This window comes from Mustela lutreola, chromosome 1, assembly GCF_030435805.1.
Source record: "Mustela lutreola isolate mMusLut2 chromosome 1, mMusLut2.pri, whole genome shotgun sequence".
Lineage (NCBI taxonomy): Eukaryota > Metazoa > Chordata > Mammalia > Carnivora > Mustelidae > Mustela > Mustela lutreola.
Genome location: NC_081290.1, coordinates 259,340,894 through 259,360,796, shown reverse-complemented (window position 1 = coordinate 259,360,796; position 19,903 = coordinate 259,340,894). Strand labels below are relative to the sequence as shown.

The window sequence follows — 19,903 nt, the reverse complement described above, 5'->3', positions numbered from 1 at the left end:
GAGATGATCATTAGAATAGCTTAATTCTTGGACAATGACCAAAGATAACAAAGAGGTAAAGCATGATGGATTTAGCTGGCCATAAAGTTAAACAAACAAAAATCCGAGGAGTCCTCTGGTGGATGAAAAGTAAACAGCCTCATCTCTGCATACCACAATTTGAGAAGCTGGTCTAAGGTTCTGAAGTTTTACAATTTGAATTGTACAAGTAGGTAGTTGAGGGAAGAGACCCTGGGGAAGAAAGCCAAACTTTCCCTCTGACTAATTCTAAATAATCTCTATTTTAAAAGAGCTCTCACTTCTTTACTACATAAGCATACTGTGTTGATACCCACTTTTGTGCATTTGTTAATAAAATTTTCCATGGGAGTACTTTCCTCTCTTCATTTCCCTTCAATTTATACCCATAGTTTGATTCAATTTAAGCCTTTTCTATACCTCTTCTTACATCTGCAAAAACATCTGTATGTATGTACTGTTCATATTTATTCCAATGAATATTGGAATATTTATTCCAATGAATGTGCAAAAAACATCCAGTTTAAGTTCAGAAAGGGTAAACCCCAAGATTTATACTGCCTAGCAATGCTAAACACACTGTACGTGCTTAGATGCTTCAGGACAAAAGGTCAGGTGGTTTTACGAAAGAACTGCATGGACTATCCTGTTTCAATCTTTCAACAAGCTTTACTGCCATAAAATAAGTTAAGAAAAATACAGAATACAAAACAGCCATTTGTAAGCTTTTTCTTAAAGAGTCAGAAAATAAAAGTTTTTCAGACTTGTGAACTGTACATGCAGTCTCTGTTGAAAGTATTCAACTCTGCACCTGTATCACAGAAGCAACCATAGACAATATACAAATAATTAAGCATGGCTATGTTCTAAAAAATTTATCTATAGATAGGTCAGTGGACCACAGGCTATAGTTTGCCAACTCATGCATAATAAGGAAAATGCTTAGAATTTATTACATGGTATAGATGAAAATGTATAACTGTGATTTCAGAAAAGTTGAAGGCAACCAATGAGAAAATATTATAATATCCTGTGAGAGATATATTGAGTGAGAGTGCTTAGTTTTTGCTATTACATGAAATAATAACAAATTAAAATTGTGAAAAGAGTAGCAGATTCTAAGGTGAACCACATGATTCCTATTTCCTGGTATTCAAGCCTTTGTAAAATCTCCTCTTTTTGAGTGTGTCTGGAAGCTGTGACTTGTTTCTAACCAGAAGAATATAGCAAAGGTAACGGGATGTCACCGCTTCTGTTGCATAAGACTGTAATGTCTGTCTTGCTGAGACATGTTCTTCTTCACTGGTTTAGAAGAAATAAGATGCCATGTTGGGAGCTGCCCTTGACTGACAGGCAGCAAGGAACTGAATGCTGCCAACAAACATGTGAGCTTGAAAGCAGATCCTTCCCCGGCCAAGTCTTCAGATGGCTTGCAGAGGACCTGATGATCTGTGCTTGGACTCCCAATCCACAGGAATCATGGGATAATAAATGTGTTTTGTTTTTAAACTAAGTCTGTGTTAATACTGTTACACAGTAATAAGAAACTAATACAAAGTTAAACTCATAGCTAGTTGTAATTGTCTAATAGTATATCATTTATTTCCTACTTCTGAACTAAGAGATTAATTTAAAAATAATGCACTCATAAGTGTCACATAACTTAGACTTTAATGATTGACAACTTCTATTAAACCTTTTGATGTTCAATATCGCCGTAAACAGATTAAGATCCTCTATTTTAAGAATTTTATTTATTTATTTGATAGAGATCACAAGTAGGCAGAAAGGCAGATGGGGGGAGGGGGCGGGAAGCAGGCTGCCTGCTGAGCAGGGAGCCCAACACAGGGCTCGATCCCAGGATCCTAAGATCATGATCTAAGCTGAAGGCAGACGCCCAACCTACTGAGCCACTCAGGTGCCCCAAGATCCTTTATTTTAAAAGATGTATAAATTCTATTTATGCCATTCCTTCACTTTTGATACTTTTAAGATGCCCTAAATTTATCTTTGTGCCAAACTGTCAGCAAGCAATTTAAATAAAAACATCTCAAAACCTAGTTCAATACCAAAGAATGAAACATGTTTCAGGAAGTCTTTGATTTTCTAAATAATTGTAGGGGTCCCTTGGTTATTCAATTGAGAATGGCCTGTTACAAATTCATATTCATTTTTCCAGCTGTATTTGGAAGGTCTAAAATGCACCTACCCTGGATTTCTGGCAGTGTTCACTATGTCTAGATTTCATAGTTCCATTGCTACTGAAATTGTAAATACACAGTTCTGTAAGCCCAGACTTATGTGCATGAACACACTTGTGCACACAATCACCTTGGTAAATGAGTAATCTATTTCAAGAGACATGGTCAAAAACTGACAATCTATAGTGAAAACTATTACAGCAAACCATCTTCATGCTTTAATTTTGGGAATAAAAAAAATCTTTGAGTGATGAGCAATATAGTTATGCCCTAAGCTCCTATCCACTGACCTTAAGTCTCCATAACTGCTTTATGTTTGGAACTGTTGAACCATTTTTTTTTTTTTTAAGATTTTATTCATCAGAGAGAGAGAGAGAGAGAGAGAGAGAGGGAGAGCAAGCACAGGCAGACAGAATGGCAGGCAGAGGCAGAGGGAGAAGCAGGCTCCCCGCTGAGCAAGGAGCCCGATGTGGGACTTGATCCCAGGACGCCGGGATCATGACCTGAGCTGAAGGCAGCGGCTTAACCAACTGAGCCACCCAGGCGTCCCTGTTGAACCATTTTTTAAGGCAAACTTCATCTATTATACAAGTTGAACACACCTGAGCAAAGGAAGGGGCAGAGAGAGAGGGAGAGACAAAATCCCAAGAAGACTCCCCAATAAGCTGGAGCCTGATATGGGGCTTGATCCCAATACCCTGAGAGCATGCCCTTAATTGAAATCCAGAGTTGGCTCAGACCGAGCTGCTCAGGGACCCCGGGGAGATAATTTATTTTAGAGAGAGAGAGAAAGAAAAGAAGTAGGGGGAGGGCCAGAAGGAGAGGGAGAGAATCTCAAGCAGACTCTGTGCTGAGCACGGAACCCAACATGGGGTTCTTTCCCATGATACTGAGATCATGACCTGAGCAGAAACCTAGGGTCAGATGCTTAACTGACTGAGCCACCCAGGTGCCTGTTGCTTGAAGGTTTTCTAAAGAAAAGCTAATAGATGAAACTAAATTTATCACAGTTTTACATATTTTCAAAAATCTTTAACACTTAGAAGTTGATAGAAGGACAAAAATAATACTGAGAAGATTCAAACTATTAGCTTTACAGAAAAACCAGACTATAAAGGCAAGGTGTTTGCCTTATACCTGTCATATTCTTTTATTCAATCATTACTTTAACAGTTATTGAATACCTAGTAAATAATATGTCAGTGAATTGATATTTCATCAAAGATAGACTTTTAAAAAAATCTGTTACTATGTTTTAGTTATTCTTGTCTGAGCTTTTCCTTATTACACACTATAAAAAAAAATCTCCTTTGCTAGACCATCAAGTTCATCAGGCATGTGTTTTCTTCCCATACAACTGCAGATAACAATATTGCTACGCTTTCTGCCACTGTTTAACAAGGATGTCCTATCCTCCAGCTTTCGGTAACATGCATCTCAGTTTCTTTTCACTCTCACTAGGAGTGTCATCAGAGTACAGATTTCCACTAACCATCTGTTCATGGCAATTTAGGCTTCCTCTAACTAATATGCTCCTTAAAATCCTTCCAGCTTTTGCCCACTACCTGGTTCCAAAGCCACACTCCTATTTTTCCTATTTGTTATGGAAGCACCCGACTGCAAGATGCCAGTCATAAAATAACATTGTCAATATTTGCCAAAGGTGGCTGCCTACTCATTATATTCAAGTGAATCTATAAACTATTCAAGAGTTGCAGGTTATAAGAACAATATATAAAAATCAACAGCCACCCCTTGTTCTGGCTACAACACATGTTAAAGTGTAATAACAGACACATCTATTATGGTATTTAACTTATTATATTGTAATTATTTGCTTTACCTATGTCTCCTCCATAGGTGCAAAGTTCCTTAAGGAAAGAGAGCACCTGATTGATATTTGTAACCCCAACGAACATTTTCTGAATGAATTATCAATCATTCACAGATACTTCCCCTCAAGAAAAGAATTAAAATTTAGTTGCACATTTTAGAAACTATTATAGTAACTCTCCAGATTTTTAGTCATCAAAGCACAAAGTCCCAGGCTCAAGTGAGGAAATGCCATTCTTCACTTTTCATTTGTTCAGACTGGTAAAGATTTAAATGTTCGTTAATACGCAGTGTTGTTAAGGGTGAAGGTAAACTCACTGGTATATTCTTATAACTGCTAACTGCCTGAAGTAAAAGATGGCATATCCCTCTTGGGAGAACAACCTAATAATATCCAATACAATTTAACATGCCTCAACTAAGCAAGTCTGTACCTTGGAATTTATTCTACAGATATTTACACATGTTTGCAAAGCTTATATACAAGATTATGTACAACAGCATTGTTAGCAATGGAAGAATGGAACTTAAATTTATCAATTGAGAACTATTTAAATAAATTATGGCACATCCATATAAGAGAATCTTTTAGAGTTGTTAGAATAAACATATGATTGCACATGGACTGATCTCTAAGATGTATTAAGTGGAAAAAGCAGAGTGCCCCCATGTTTCTTATTTCAGCAGAAATATTTGGGGAGGATACCAGAACATTATTGTCTCTGGGTACGGAGACGGAGCAACTGAAAGGACAGCCTATTATTCTGTACATATCCTTTTCTATTTTATGTATTTATTTATTGACATTAAAAACGAAAATATTTGTCTATGACAAATATATGAATGAAATCCTTCATTCATTCCTTATTTAGTAAAAGATAAGTTTTTAAAAATGAGACTGACATCACCATTTCTAGAATTTCTCAATTACAGAGTATTTCTTCCTCTTACGTCTACTGTTAAGAATAATTCTGGAGGTGCCTGGGTCGCAGAGTAGTTTGAACCATTGCCTTCGGCTCAGGTTAGGGTCTCAGGGTCCTGGGATGGAGCCCTGTGTCAGGCTCTCTGCTCAGCGGGGAGCCTGCTTCTCCCTCTCTCTCTGCCTGCCTCTCTGCCTACTTGTGATCTCGCTCTCTGTCAAAAAAAAAAAAAGAATTCTGTACCTCAGGTTCTTAAATAGTACTTTAAAGACTGATGAGGGCACAGATATTTTATAGAACATATTTTACTTAATTTTTTATTAAATGTTGTCTATTATTCAGATACTTGGGCACTAAGCCCTAGGTAAGTGTCCAGAAAATTATGCTGTAGTGATTGAAGTAAATGGTAAAAACTTGGCAGGGATTTTGCAACCAAGAGCTGAATGGAAATTAATGGCTGGGTTAAAATATGATGACTGAACACAGAACCAACATGACTCAATGGCATTATTTGTAAAAATTAATATATTTTAGGTAGCAATAAGCTACAACTATACAAATCAATCTTTAGCAAATATTGCACACCTGAAAAATCTTAATTAATAGCCTTTGCATATTGTTTTACTATTATGGCGACAAAACTTTCTGCCTAGAATGAAGAAATGCTGATTATGTAAAATAAGAACATTTTTCTTTTTTAAAAAGTCTATTTTTATTATTTATTTTTTGTTGAAGAGGTGCCTCATTAGCACAGTAGGTAGCGCGTCAGTCTCATATTTTTTGTTGAAGTACAGCTGACACACAATGTTACATTAGTTTCAGGTGTATAACATATTGATTCAATACTTCTACACCTTTATGCTACGTTTACTGCATGTGTAGCTACAATCTGTCATCATATAACCCTACTAGTATCATTGACTACAATCCCTCTGCTCTACCTTTCATCCCTGTGATGAATGCACTCCATAACTGGAAGCCTGTACCTCCCACTCCCCTTCATCCATTTCAACCCCGTCGGCCCCTTGCCACTGTCCTCTCCTCTGGCAACCACCAGTTTGTACTCTTACAAAAAAGAATTTTTTGGCATTGCTACAACTTTTATCCTTATTGTGAATTAATTAAATGAAGGCTCTTTCAAGTTTAGAAATTTGGAAATTATTAAAAGAAAAGACCCCCACAATGTAGGCTTAATTCACTACTTAAAACTTTATTCTAAATAGGTATAAAACTGGGCGGCTGGGTAGCTCAGTTGGTTAAGTGACTGCCTTCAGCTCAGATCATGATCCCAGTATCCTGGATGGAGTCCTGCATCAGGCTCCTTGTTCCTTGGAGAGTCTGCTTTTCCCTCTTACCTTCTCCCATCTCATGCTCTACCTCTCCAATAAATAAAATCTTTAAAAAAATTAACAAGGTATAAAACTCCTATTTTACTGTTTATGGCTATTAGAGAAGTTACAAAAAAAAAAAGAAAAAAAAAAGAAAAAAAAAAACACAGCCTTTTAGTCATACCAGAATTCAAATCCTAGTTCTTTCACTTGCTGTGTGATAATGGGAAAATCACTTCACCCTCTGAGCCTTATTTCTTTAAGTTTAAGATGGGGTTAATACAGAGTACATGTAACATCTTATAAGGTTGTTATGTTAAGGGAAAAACCACGTATAAAACACTTAGCATAGGGCACCTGGGTGGCTCAGTTGGTTAAGCATTTGCCTTTGGCTCAGGTCATGATCTCAGGGTCCTGGGATAGAGCCCTATGATATGCTCCCTGCCCAGGGGGAAGCCTGTTTCTCCCTCTCCCTCTGCTTGTTTGTGCTCTCTCTCTCTCAAATAAATAATAAATAAAATCTTAAAAAAATATACAGCACAATACTGACCCATTGTAAGAAAAGGATAGCTCTCGCTATTATTATTACTCTTTAATTATACAGCAGAGATGGGGAATAAGATGTACTACACATCTCTTTTGAGTATTCCAGATAGAGCTTTACTTATCAGACAAATGCTTAGGTATATACTAAATTTAAAACACCACCATTTTGCATTCCTGGGGCAGAGTAACACATTTCATTGCTACCTTAAGAGAAGTCAATGAATACAGAGTAACTTTATTGGTGCCTAGAAATAATAATTCTATCTAGATTATCACAATTTGTAGTCTAAGTACAAGCATAGTAAATTTGGAATACTGTATTCAGTTGTGAGCACACAGAGACATCAGTTTGATAGGTATGACAAAAAAACAACCAGGAGAGTAAGGAACATGAAAGTCACAACACATTAAAAAGAGTTTAAGCTATGTCTATTTCATTTAAAGAAGATTTGAGGTAATAAAATATTTTCAAACATTTTAAGAGTGTCATGTGAAAAAGTATGCAAGTTAAATCAGAGAACAAAATTAGAAACAACAAATCTGTTAAATTATATAGATTAAACATTAATATAGAGAGCTTCTTGGGGTCCCTGGGTAGCTCAACTGGTTAAGTGTCTGCCTTTGGCTCAGGCTGTGATCCCGGGGTGCTGGGACTGAGCCCCACATTGGGCTCCCCGCTTAGCGGGGAGTCTGTTCTCCCTCTCCCTCTGCAGCTCCTCCTGCTTGTACTTGCTCTCTCTCTCAATACATATTTTAAAAAAAGAATTTTCTAATAATTTCAATAATAATTCATAGTTTTGTGAAGTAGTGAGCCCTTTAAATTATATAATCTGTATCCAAATTGTTTGATACTGTCAACAATGATCGAAAAGTGATTTATGGCTAGTTGGGAACTTTGACTACATAACTGCCAAAGTGTATTTTAATTCCAGATTCTATAATCTAAACAATAAGGTAAATAGGATTATGTATGTATAATTAAATAAGAACTATTGGCACTTAAAGGTGAACAAGAATATGCTTTATCAGTTACTTTTCTTTCAATAAGAAAAAATAGTAATAAAAATGCATGATATATATACAATGGACTTATTGGTACTTCTCAAATTAATCACTATAATAACCTCACTTACATACAGAGATGTCCCCCACCCCCCCAAAAAACAATTGGAATTAACTTTAACCTTTTTTAAAAGAAACAGAGGACAATGGACTGTGAACATTTTTAAATTACCAGAGCTGTATTTGCAGATATACTTGCTTCATTTATTCCAAGTTCAGATCATTTAAATTAAAACTTATGGCATTTCTTTTCTAATTTAGCTTAACTCTTATAGAAAGCTATATATTTAATATCAGAATTGGCAAGCCCATAAAATCATTATGCACAATAGAAAACTCTAATCAGTATATGCTATACTAACCAATTAGAAGAACTGTTCCAACAGCCAAACCTCCACCTGGAAACAAAATAAAACCAAGAAAAAAATTAATCTACCCTTTCATACACATTATCTTTAGCATAAAAGTTAAGCTTTATCAAGGACAACCACTTCACTAACTTTAAAATTGCAGATGAGAACAACATTTTAATTACCTTGGAGATATTTTGCTTAAGGTGCTATTATGAAATAATTATATATTATATGTAATTACACACTACACATTACAATTACTTTCATAATATACTGTACTATCCTCTCTTCTCCTATGATAGGACCATGCAGCATTCAACATAACTGTGGTTACATGTCCCAATAATGTTACATTTAGTACCTGTTAATAAATTAACTCAATAGCCAAGACCTAATGTTCACAGTAAATTAATACTACAGAAGTACAACATAGGAAAGGTTATTATAGTAGAAATTCCACTTTAGTATTTACACTCAAATTTAATAAGCCTTGGGGAAAAACACCCAATAATTAAAAGTAATTCCTTTTTTCAATAGGAAAATACACACAAAGATCGACATATTCCCAAATACATTTAGAATTTAAAATAAACAATATTTTCATAATTTCAAACAAAAAAGTCACCATTATAAAATACACTTTTTTAAAGATTTTTTTTTTTTTAGATTTTTATTTATTTATTTGACAGAGAGAGATCACAAGTAGGCAGAGAGGCAGGCAGAGAGAGAGAGGAGGAAGTAGGCTCCCTGCTGAGTAGAGAGCCCGATGTGGGGCTTGATCCCAGGTCTCTGGGATCATGACCTGAGCTGAAGGCAGAGGCTTACCCCACTGAGTCACCCAGGCACCCTTAAAGATTTTATTTATTTATTTATTTGACAGACAGAGATCACAAGCAAGCAGAGAGGCAGAGAGACAGGGGGAAGCAGGCTCTCTGTTGAACAGAGAGCCCGATGTGGGGCTTGATCCCAGGTCTCTGGGATCATGACCTGAGCTGAAGGCAGAGGCTTTAACCCATTGAGCCACCCAGGCACCCCCAGAATACATTTTTTAATAATAGCAGAAAATGTTCTTTTGAATATCTGAATTAGAGCGGTACTGTCATTAGCATATAACTCAAATAATGATTTAATAAAAATCAATTTGAAGTCAAATTATAGATAACTAGAACTACAATGAAAAGACATTTGAGTACAAATATTTTGTGCAACATTTGTAAAAGTATTCCATTTGTTATAAATTATACTAGCAAATTCACTTAAAATAGATTGAAATATGAGTATCAAAGGATGAAATAGATCTAAAGTAATTTAAAAAGAAGCTACTCAAAATTGTTGGATAATTGAAGACAATCCTACCAATGTCTTTGGTTTTGGTGCATAAAACTGTGAAAGAAATATTTAGAGTACCAGTAAAAAACTTTTCCCCCAACAAATTTTGTAGTGGTAAACATTATATAGAATAACTTAGTATGTAAAATTCCTTTGACAGTGTTTACTTTTTGCCTTGCAAATATGCATAAATGTTATTGTTCAAAGAGTTTGAAATTTGGTAATATACATGAACATAGAATACAATACTATATTTGGTGACTTTATGACTCTAAATAGAACATTTCAAATTGTTAGAGAAGATTTTAAAAATAAACTAGCACTTTATATATATTTTAATGTTTAGGTGGATTTGTTATCACACTAAATATGTATTTTAATTTCACATTTAGATAGGTTCTTTCAATATAGCATTTAAAGCCATACCAGACTATACAGGATAACTTCAAATTTTGTTCAAACTAAAAGAATCACATAAAATGAAATATATAGGATGAAAACAACCATTTAAGATCTGAGCAAAAAGATTTTCTCTAAGATTAGGCTGTCTACTTTTATAGTTTGTGCTACATATAAACCACTACTAAATTTTTTAATCCATTTTGAGCGCTTAACTTTTTTGATTACTTTGAGCATTTTATATTTCCAGTTCCTTATTTCTCTCTTACATGCAAAACAAGCATTTAAATGCCTACTCACCATTCTGTGTATATTTAAGACAAACTAATAGAGGTACATAACAGATACTGCATGGTCTAACCTAGAGCAGGTACTATGAAAAAAAGTTACCTGGTTTCGGTTCCTTAATCTATTTCTTGTAGGAAAGATTTAGATTTCTTGTCTAAACATCCCTGGGACTACATTCATATAGCCTCAAATTAAGAATTTGTATGAGGGCTACAACTGGAACAGTTAGATACAGAACTAAAGATTTTTTGTGAATGTCATTCACAGTGGGATGATAAGAATAGATCCAGAAATAGTTTCCCAATTAAATGAAATGATACCTAGCTCAAGTGTCTGGCTCAGAAAGGTACTCAGTAAGAGCTATTACCATTCTGGCAATTATTTTCTAATGAGAATAAATAATTATAGATATACCATTATTTGATAAATAGTGATCATTATAGTAGTAAGAATTAGAATACTTCCCATTGATGAACTAGTTAAGCAAAGCATTATACAAATGAGAGTACACTAAGAAGGTAATTTTCTGTAAGAATTATTCAAATAAACCAGTTTCTGATAATTCAGGAAATGCCACCCAATTAAATTTTAAATCTTATGTACATTCAATTTCTAATGTTTGGAAAATGTGAACATTACTCAAAACAAGATAAAATGAGGACATGTTAATGACTTTAATCAGACATTTGAATATAATATCAGGATTTCTCTTACAAAAGGCAATTATCTTTTTTTCTAAAGGGCTCTATCATGTAAATTTACTAGACTTAAATTTGGATGGCTTTAGTATAGGTTAGTCATTTCGGAGGTTGGTCATGGGGAATAAGATGAAGCCACCTTATTATTTTAAAAAATCAAGCTTTTATTCTGTGTATGAGGGAAAATGATTTGACACGTACATATATGTAACAGCAAAGTTCCTCTGTTCTTCGAAATTTCAGGGTGATGAGACCTCACATTTCCCTAAAATACTTCTGCATAAAGTATTTTGATATATCTCACTTGATATATAAGATATATGAACTGTGGTTCTAACTGTATTTTAAACTAGAGTAAGTTTAAATAAGTTTGTATCCATGTACTTATCAAAAAATAAAAAGCTTCCGCAACCAGCCATGACAGGATATCTTGACATGATACGTTCAACCAAAGCTCATTTTAATGGATCTTTACATTCAGAACTCCATTGGTACCCTGAGATCAAGAGTCATATACTCTACCAACTGAGCCAGCCAGGAGCCCCAGAAAATTATATTAAAGGGAGAAAATTCAATCACCATTTACACTTCCCAAAGCAGATCTCTAGTTAAGCTATAAATTTTGGGTAAGCAAGGTCAAATTAATGTATTAGGATATAACGAGTGATACCTTACTTTATAAGGGCCTCTCCTTTTTCAAAGTTAGGAAGTAAAAGGGAAAGGAAATAAAAGTCAGAAAAGACAACAGTGATTTATAGCAGTCCTTTCTATAAAGGAATAGTTTTGTATAAAATTATAGGTCATTTTAGGGAGAATGCAAAGTACAAACAGTTTCTATCCCTTCCTTTGTTCACAGCAATGTCCTGAACTATTTAATTAATGCCATGCCTCAAATTAAACTGCAGTTCATTTCATTAACAAGTCTACTTTTTCTTCTCTCTCTGGGAGGTAGGAAACATCCTGACAACTCTTGATTATCACAACGATTAGCTGGGAAAATATAGGAAACAAAACAGTAAAAGCTATAAACAGAATGGTTCTATAGATTAAGTTACATGAAACAAGTTTATGTATCAATACAAATGAATAAGCTACATTTTCCTTAAATATACAGCCATTACTAAACTATCATAGCCATAAAAATAAGGATTATTTTTAATATATAGTCCAAACTCAACATATATCACATATTCTAATTAAGATACAGTGGAGCAAAGAAAATAAGCCCACCAGTATTTACTTTTTAACATTAGCATTGAAAATGATAGCTATCTTCAAGCTTCTTCGGAGTATTCTTCCTGTACTGTTCTTTATCCCAAATCCCTATCTTCCATTCACCTAATTGTCAAAATTGAGTAAGTCCCAAACAGCACATTAATTAAACCAGTCAAACCTGAGTATCACCACTCCTTAAAATACCTTTTTGAAGGATTAGCCTGGGAGAGAATTCCCCCAGGTTAGACAATATGATCCTAAGATCATATTGAGCTTATACCTTTTGCCCTAGGGGGAAAAAAAAAAAATATATATATATATACACACACACACACAACATGTAAGAGCTATACCTTTTGCCCTACAAAAAAAAAAAAAAAAAAAGGAAAGAAATTTTGCCAGAATCCTTTATCCACTGTAAACTTCTTGGTGATTACTGGAAGAAGGGAAATGATATATATATATATATATATATATATATATATATATATATATATAGTGACCTCATATGATGACATAAATGTCCTGGAAGGACAGGGTAGAGAAGCTGGGTTAGAAAAATCTTGGAAGTTGAAAATTTCAATGTGGCCAACTTGGGAAATGTATATCAATATTTAACAAAATTTAAGTTGTGAGAACAAAAGTTTTTGATATGATTAGATCATGTTTATAAAAGATGCTGATGTGGGGAATTGTCAAATTCATAAAGCATTTGGGAGTAGGAATGGAAATATTAGCGTATCTTCAAATGATCAACCTTCAATTTGCCTGTATAATATATTAAAAAATATACTTAAATATATTTTGAATCTATGCTTAAAATTAAATTGACATCACAGTGGCAGTGGTGAAATATCACTGCACTGCATGGTAGTGACAATACAATATTTACTTGTTTCACAGTAACCACAGAATATATTTAGGCAACAGTCGCAATGTCATAGTATAATTCCACCATTCTGATAAAACATCCTGCTATCATTGTGTCTTATCACAATATGATTGTATTAGGCTTGTCACAATTTGAGTCAAATATTTTAGAGTAAAAATATAATCTGAATTACTTACATTTATGTGTATACACATTAGCAACCAAACATTTCACTTCCAAATAATGTTTTAATGAAAAACAAATGTAACGGATTTGCTCTACAGAGCCATACAAAATAAAAAATAAAAATACAAAAATGTCATTAAGAAGTTAACAACAACTAAAATACTTCTGGACATATTTATTATTCCAAATGCACTAACTCCTATTATAACAACCTCTTCTGTGCACTTTGAGAATTAACTGTACACATGCAAAACATATTTCAAAATATCCCCAAACTAGTACCTATTTCAATTATCTTAAACAAACACCAATTTTTAGCATAAGTTTTTTACAATCAAATACTCGTGTCCCTTGCAAGCAAATCTGGAAGATTTTTAAATTACAGTTCAAGTTTATATCACTGTAGAAACATTTAAATATAAATGAAATATTTATATATAGTGCTTTAGGTTAACTTTTTAGTGGGTGCTTTAAGAGATGTACTTAAATCATTAGTCTTGGGTTGATAAATGCTTAAAGCCACTTCAAAAGAGTTCTCAAAAATCTGAAACAGCTGTAGCACAGTGCAGTAACACTAAATTTGAAGCCTGAAGATCAGCCTACACTGTCTCTAGCTTTAATGACTCTGTTCATGTCACTGTATCTGCTTCTAAAGCTCACACATAACTCATCCTACCTCTTTCATAATTTCTTGCCCAGGTTTTTTTTTTCCCCCTACATAGTTCTCTTTCAATGAAGAACTTAATGAGAATCAACTATGTGCCAGAAACTGTCCTATAACAAAATAGCAAATTTTGTTATTCTAACAAGAAACTGAAGGTATAATGTCAGAAATATGACCTTTTTGTTTGACGAGATTCAGGATTAAGTGAATAAAGTTCCATATCTCCAGTGAATTAGGGAAGAGGAAAAAAGGGAAGGACTAGGAACAGCTTCCAGACTTTAAATTCAAGTATAAGATGATACCAAGTAAAGCTCAACAGGGGGAAAAAAAAAAAAATCTGAGATAAATATTTGCTAACTATATATTTTGGATCATTTGTTTTCAGTACCATGCAATTTAGGAAGGCAATACTTGAGACAATTAAGTGCAAATACTCAAATTTGTGTAGAAATAACCAGGATTCAGTTAAGAACATGACATAACAGACAAGAAGCTGTGTTCTTTCTCAAAGGTTGCTTGCCTTGTCAATTTCCTTTGCACTAAACCTATCTGAAGAGTGTATCTTGAGGGGGAAAATGTAATACAGAGAGAAATTTCAAGTGTAGTACAAGAACAAGCAATGGCATTTGTAATATTTTATGAAAATGTACAAGACTTAACTGACAGATCACATACTATATAGTTATGAAATATAAACATAGACCAATTTTAATGAAGCAACATTCTGATAAGACAACTAATTTACAAGCTCTATTAACACAGCAGCTCTGTCCTAGCAATCTAATGTGGTCAATCTTCGCAACGTAACAGTTATGAAATAAGCTATTCTTCAGCAGGCTTCTCATGAAAAATTACAAAGATTATACAAGAAAGCCTAAGGACTGGATTTCTTTTTCTCATTAAAATGTGAATTAACTTTAAACAATGTTAACTCTGGGAAGCAAAATATACAGAGAAAAAATTTAACAAAAATATATACAAATATATTTAACGCAGTCTACTAGTACGACCACCGATATCAACAACAGGCTTTAACTACTCTGTACCCACGTAAGTGTTTAACATCCATTCTCTTAAAGCCAAGTTTGTTTAAAGATTCAGAACCAGGAGATAAGCAGCCTGGCGGTGAAAGTGGGGAAGTTAACTTTTTTCAGCATTTTCTAAATGAAATGCATCTCTCACAATGATACAAACTTTGCAGGTTAGGCGAAACCACGAGCTATCTGGGGTTGGCAGAACGGTGCAGAGACCAGCAGGGGATCCTGGAGTTGAGGCCAAACCATCTCCAAATATTAATGATTCCCCCTGATTAAATAGTATTTCTAGATAAAACCATGTAGGGATCCCGTCGTAACCTAGAAAGGCTGGTGGGCCAGAAACACAGTACAACGTGGGAGCAGTAACAGCATTTAGGAGTGTCCCTACAACATTTCCTCCCCTACATCTTTATCAGACCGGACTATCCTTTCCAAGTCCGAAGGCTGGGGGGTGAGAGATAAATAAGAGGTTAGGGCGGCTTCCCTGACAGGTGCCCTCCCTAAGTATTCCCTCTGTTGAGCCCAAATCTCCGTTGTGAACCGACCTAGGAGCTGGTCCAGGGCTGGGAGCCCGGTAGATACCAGCAGCTGTCCATTCCGCACCGACGGTCGTGTGCCCGCGATGGACACCAGTCGAGAACAGCCGCTGTCGGTACCGCTGGCTCTAGGACCCTTCCTCTGGAAACTGGTGACGTTCTTGCATGCTGCAGCCCCTATAGATCCAGTACTCGCAGCGCCAGTGCCGCAGTCCGCCGCGGCCGCCATGTTGGAACTTCCCGCGTTGACCCAATAGGAACTCTGGGAACTGAAGCCGCAAACCCGTCAGAGCCAGCCCCAAACACCCGCCTCCTTGCCCGCTATCTCCGCTCCCATGGCCAATAGCATTGAGAGCTCTCTTCCCAGCCAACCAATCGCAAGGAGTATTGCTGAAAAGTGCGCTCTACGTGGGGACGGCGGACTTCTGCTGGGCCCAGGTGAGAAAGGCCCACCTGAGTCCTGGGTGAGAGTGTTCCTTGGTTCTTTGGGGCTAGAGGTGGGTAATATCATTCAACATTTTTCTCGTTTTGAGTGTCTTCATTCACGCAGAATAAAAAAAAAAAAAAAACTAGTGGAGCGATATATCAAGTAACTGCCAGTGAGAATTTGCACCTTTCTCTGGTGCTTAGAAAAGAGGAAAGATATTTTCCCTCGCCCCTTTCTTTTCTGACTTCTGAGAGAAAGTTCATTCCGCCTTTACCATCAGGTTTTTTTTTTTTTTTTTTTTCTCGGACTGGTTGTGTTTTATTGAAGAAATTGGAACTCCTAATGAGTTGCTTGCTGAGCATCTGGGCTCATTTCGACAGTGCCGGTGGCAGGCAGGTGGGTTGGCTTTAAACTTTAGCGGGAAAACTCTTGAGCTTTGAGGAGATTTGGTTTTCCTGTCTCAAACAGCAAATGACAAAATGTACTTCTCTGACAAGTCCCCTTGAGAAGCTTTCGTTAATTTTAATTAGTGCTTCTGGAAGTCTTGGGGCGCGTTTCTATAAGTAGTGTGAATGACAAGTGTTACTCTGACAACCTTGTTCACACATTTAATTGTCATTTGCTGTTAAGGCAGCTGCAAATAACAGAAAATACTTTAGGTCTCTTTCCTAAAAAAAAAAAAAAAAAAACACCTGGTATTATATGTGTCTGTACTTTATTTTCCTAGTGATTTGTGAACTCTGAATTGAGAGCTCTTTTTTTTTTTATTAGAATAGGAATTTTATGTGTGGAAAAAACATGTCATTTAGAGCTGTGTCTTTGGATTTAAAACTTTTCTCAAAAGTGAGCTGGGTGGAGGAGTAAGTGATTTTTAAAGAAAGGTATTAATGATTGACAAATATCTAAACTAAAAAAGACTCCCAAATTGTGCCTGTGCTACTGAATTATTGGTTTTGACAGTGATCTATGATGTATTAAAATATATATCTATCCAGATTTCTTTGAAATACTTTCCAGTGAATTGTTTTAAATCTCAGTGACTTATTAAAACTTTTTGGCAGCTTCTGTTTGATAAACTGCAATTAGTCATGTGAAGTAGTGGCTGGTGGTTTTGTTTTTGTATTTAAAGTAAAATCTTAAGAAAATAAAACAAACCACCTTACTGCTTAACAGTGTATCAACTGGAAAGTTTGATCAAGATTTAGATGCTTTCATTTAGAACCTTTCCTCAGTGTAAATTTGTAATCTAAATGATTCAGTAAATAGCTATTGAGTGCTTACTTTCGGCTTAGACCTAATGTGTCACTTTAGATCCATAGAAATAAAAATGTTCTCATTTGGGGGAGATTAACATAATAATCTATATAGTTTCTATATATAATAGAAAACAGCATAATGCTTTAAGTGAACACGTTGGACAGTATGTGCCAATTTTTTTTCTGTAGTAAATAAGTGCTAAGAAGGGCAAAACAAAAAGGGACAAAGCAGTCTAATTTCAGATGTAAACTTCTTGGATATTTTTGCTGCTTGGAAAAATTTGGAAAAATAATGAACTTTTATAGGCTTCTTTACTACAAATATGTACCCTTGTTTCCTCTCCATTTACTTTATCCTTTAGTTTTCTAAAAGTGGTGATATGGTGCTTTGTTTATGTTAGTATTAGAACTGAAGAATTTGTTCAACTTCATAATTCAGAAATTATGCCATATATGCACAGCAAGGCATTCTTGAAGTTATATCTTCGATATATAATATATGTAATATTATAGAATAAATTTGTTTAATCTGTCTTAATTTTTTTTACAAAGACAAAACTTTTGCTCTCAAAGCAAATAATGCCAAATACTGGAATTTACCAGTACATAGAGTTGAATATAAAACATTGGAATAAATGAGGTATTTGTGGAAAGGGTATGTTTAGGTATGGTGTTAATAATGATTAAAAACAACTTAATAATTAACAATTATTTGTCGAGCACATACTAAATCCCAGGGAATATGCTAAGCATTCAGGTTATAGGAGAAAGAATAGTTATTTTTTTTCTTTGAGTTCATTGTTGGGGGAAGCAGGGTGTTAAACAGGATAATAAGGTATATTATAAGTGCTATGGAGGACAAATGCTGTATACCTAACTTGGACTGAGAGAACAGAGAGGAGCCTTGGGAAGTTTCTCCTGAGGAGGAAGTTTAACTTGTGTGATGAAGGAAGTATAAAAGATGAGGGCGTAATAGACAATGAAAGCCATTGCAGAGGATGGGAAGACTATTTCTTCAAATCTGCTCTCACTGCTTCTGTGCAGGCAGTTCTCATGATTTATGCAGAGTGCTAAGATGGGACTGGAGAAGTTAGACAAATTCTAATTGGTTTTTTTAAGGTTGTGGCTCTTGTTTTTTGTAAAAATAATAGGAAACGGGAAATTACTGAAGATTTTTAAGTAAAGCAACAACATAATGATCATATTTGATTGTTATGTTTTGGCTAAGAGTATACTAGAAGAGAATGGATTAGTTGACTGTGGTTGGGATAAAAGGCATGGAATGAATTAAGAGATTACTATGAGGAGTAGAATTGATGTGACTAAGGAGAGTTGACACAAGGAATCAAAGATGACAGATTTCTGAGCAGGTTTGTGGATGGCAGAGGTTAAAGAATAAAGGAAGATAGCGGAATTTTGTTGTTATGATATTGGTTGTTTTAGGGAATAGGAGATCATAAAATGAGTTTTTAAAAATCTGTTTTGAATATGTTTAAATGGAGGCACCCTGGAAGCATCCAAGTAGAGATACCCAGTACACACTGGGCCATATGAGAAAGGGATTTCTAGATAAAACACGTAAATTTAAAATTAATTAGCACATGGTGGGAGTTTACCCCAAGGAATGAATAAACTCACCAAGGAAATGTATACTTTGAGAAGAAAAAAGGACCAAGAATAAACTTTGGGGAGCATAACATTTAAAACCAGGGCAGAGAAAAAGAAAGTAAAGTAAGAATTGGAAATGTTTATTTGATTTAGTATTAATGTTTTACAGGCTTTGTTAAAGGAAGATTTGATGGAGTAGTAAACTGAAAAGTCAAATAATGTATTTAGAATTGAATGGTAAATGAAGTTGAATATTCCATAAAAGTAGACCATTTTACATTTTAAAATGCTTTGCTATGAAGGGAGATAGAGGGAGATGACAAACATTTAAGGGAGGAGTTTTGTTGTTAAAGAGAGAAAATAAAGCACTGGAAAATAGTTCTAGACAATTGATAAAGAAAAGGACCTAAATGAGATGGAAGGAATGGAAATCATAGCATAGGAGAAGGATCAGTATTTGAAAGGCTGGGGGGACAATTCAATGGCTGAAGGGTGTAAATGAAAATAATCTCCTTTCCCTCCTTTCTGCTATTAAATTGTGGAGTCCTTAAGACCATTCTGTCTTTTTTAGTTCATGTTCTTACTTTTATCCAGTCCCAGGACCTCAGTTACCATTTGTATATCAATGAAAAACATGTATAGTCCAGATAGCTTCTCTGACCTCTGGAATTATAAATTCAGGTATTTACTTTACCAGTTTCTTAATGGGTCTTCAAACTCATAATGCCCTAGACTGAACTTCCTCTTACATTTTATATCTTAGTAAATGATAGGACCTTTTGCAGAATTAGTTGCCTAAGACAAGGAACCTCACTACACTCAGGTCCTCTCTCAAGCATCATTCTGCCATGTCCATTACATTACCCAGACTTATAAAATTTACTTCTTAATAGCTTTCTAATCCATTCTGGGACCTGTAGCCCTCATCTTAATTCATCTGCAGTATATTCTTCATTCAAGTGCCATCCCAATCCTTTCAGAATAGAGGTCTGATAATATAAAAGCAGTACTTACTAAGTACTGGCACGTAGCTCCCTCCATTTGTCTCTCTAGCCACATCACTCTGTAAATTTCCTTACTCTCTGCATTCTAGCATTTATTCATTCTCCTGTTCTCTAGTATTTACTT

The 19,903-nt window shown here is 35.0% G+C and overlaps 2 protein-coding genes across 10 annotated transcripts in view; one reads left to right on the top strand and one right to left on the bottom strand.

Moving 5' to 3' along the window:
• Positions 1–15,756, bottom strand: part of ELP4 (elongator acetyltransferase complex subunit 4) — a 243,152-nt gene extending 227,396 nt beyond the window's left edge. For 2 of the 5 annotated variants that reach the window (XR_009345762.1, XM_059138840.1), the window contains exons 1-2: positions 15,494–15,756; positions 8,271–8,306 (exon numbers count right to left, since the gene is read on the bottom strand). Coding sequence is in view for 3 of the 5 variants with exons in the window: in XM_059138840.1 (XP_058994823.1) it covers positions 8,271–8,306; positions 15,494–15,713 (256 nt within the window). In the remaining 2 variants the exon portion in view is untranslated. The remainder of the gene's footprint in view (positions 1–8,270; positions 8,307–15,493) is intronic. The other 3 variants (XR_009345763.1, XM_059138826.1, XM_059138817.1) reach the window with 3 other exon arrangements.
• Positions 15,757–15,847: 91 nt separating this feature from the next.
• Positions 15,848–19,903, top strand: part of IMMP1L (inner mitochondrial membrane peptidase subunit 1) — a 79,819-nt gene continuing 75,763 nt past the window's right edge. For 2 of the 5 annotated variants that reach the window (XM_059138871.1, XM_059138879.1), the window contains exon 1: positions 15,848–15,981. The gene's annotated coding sequence lies outside the window, so the exon portion shown is untranslated. Of the gene's footprint in view, positions 15,982–16,232; positions 16,308–19,903 lie in introns of those variants that run through there. The other 3 variants (XM_059138905.1, XM_059138898.1, XM_059138888.1) reach the window with 3 other exon arrangements.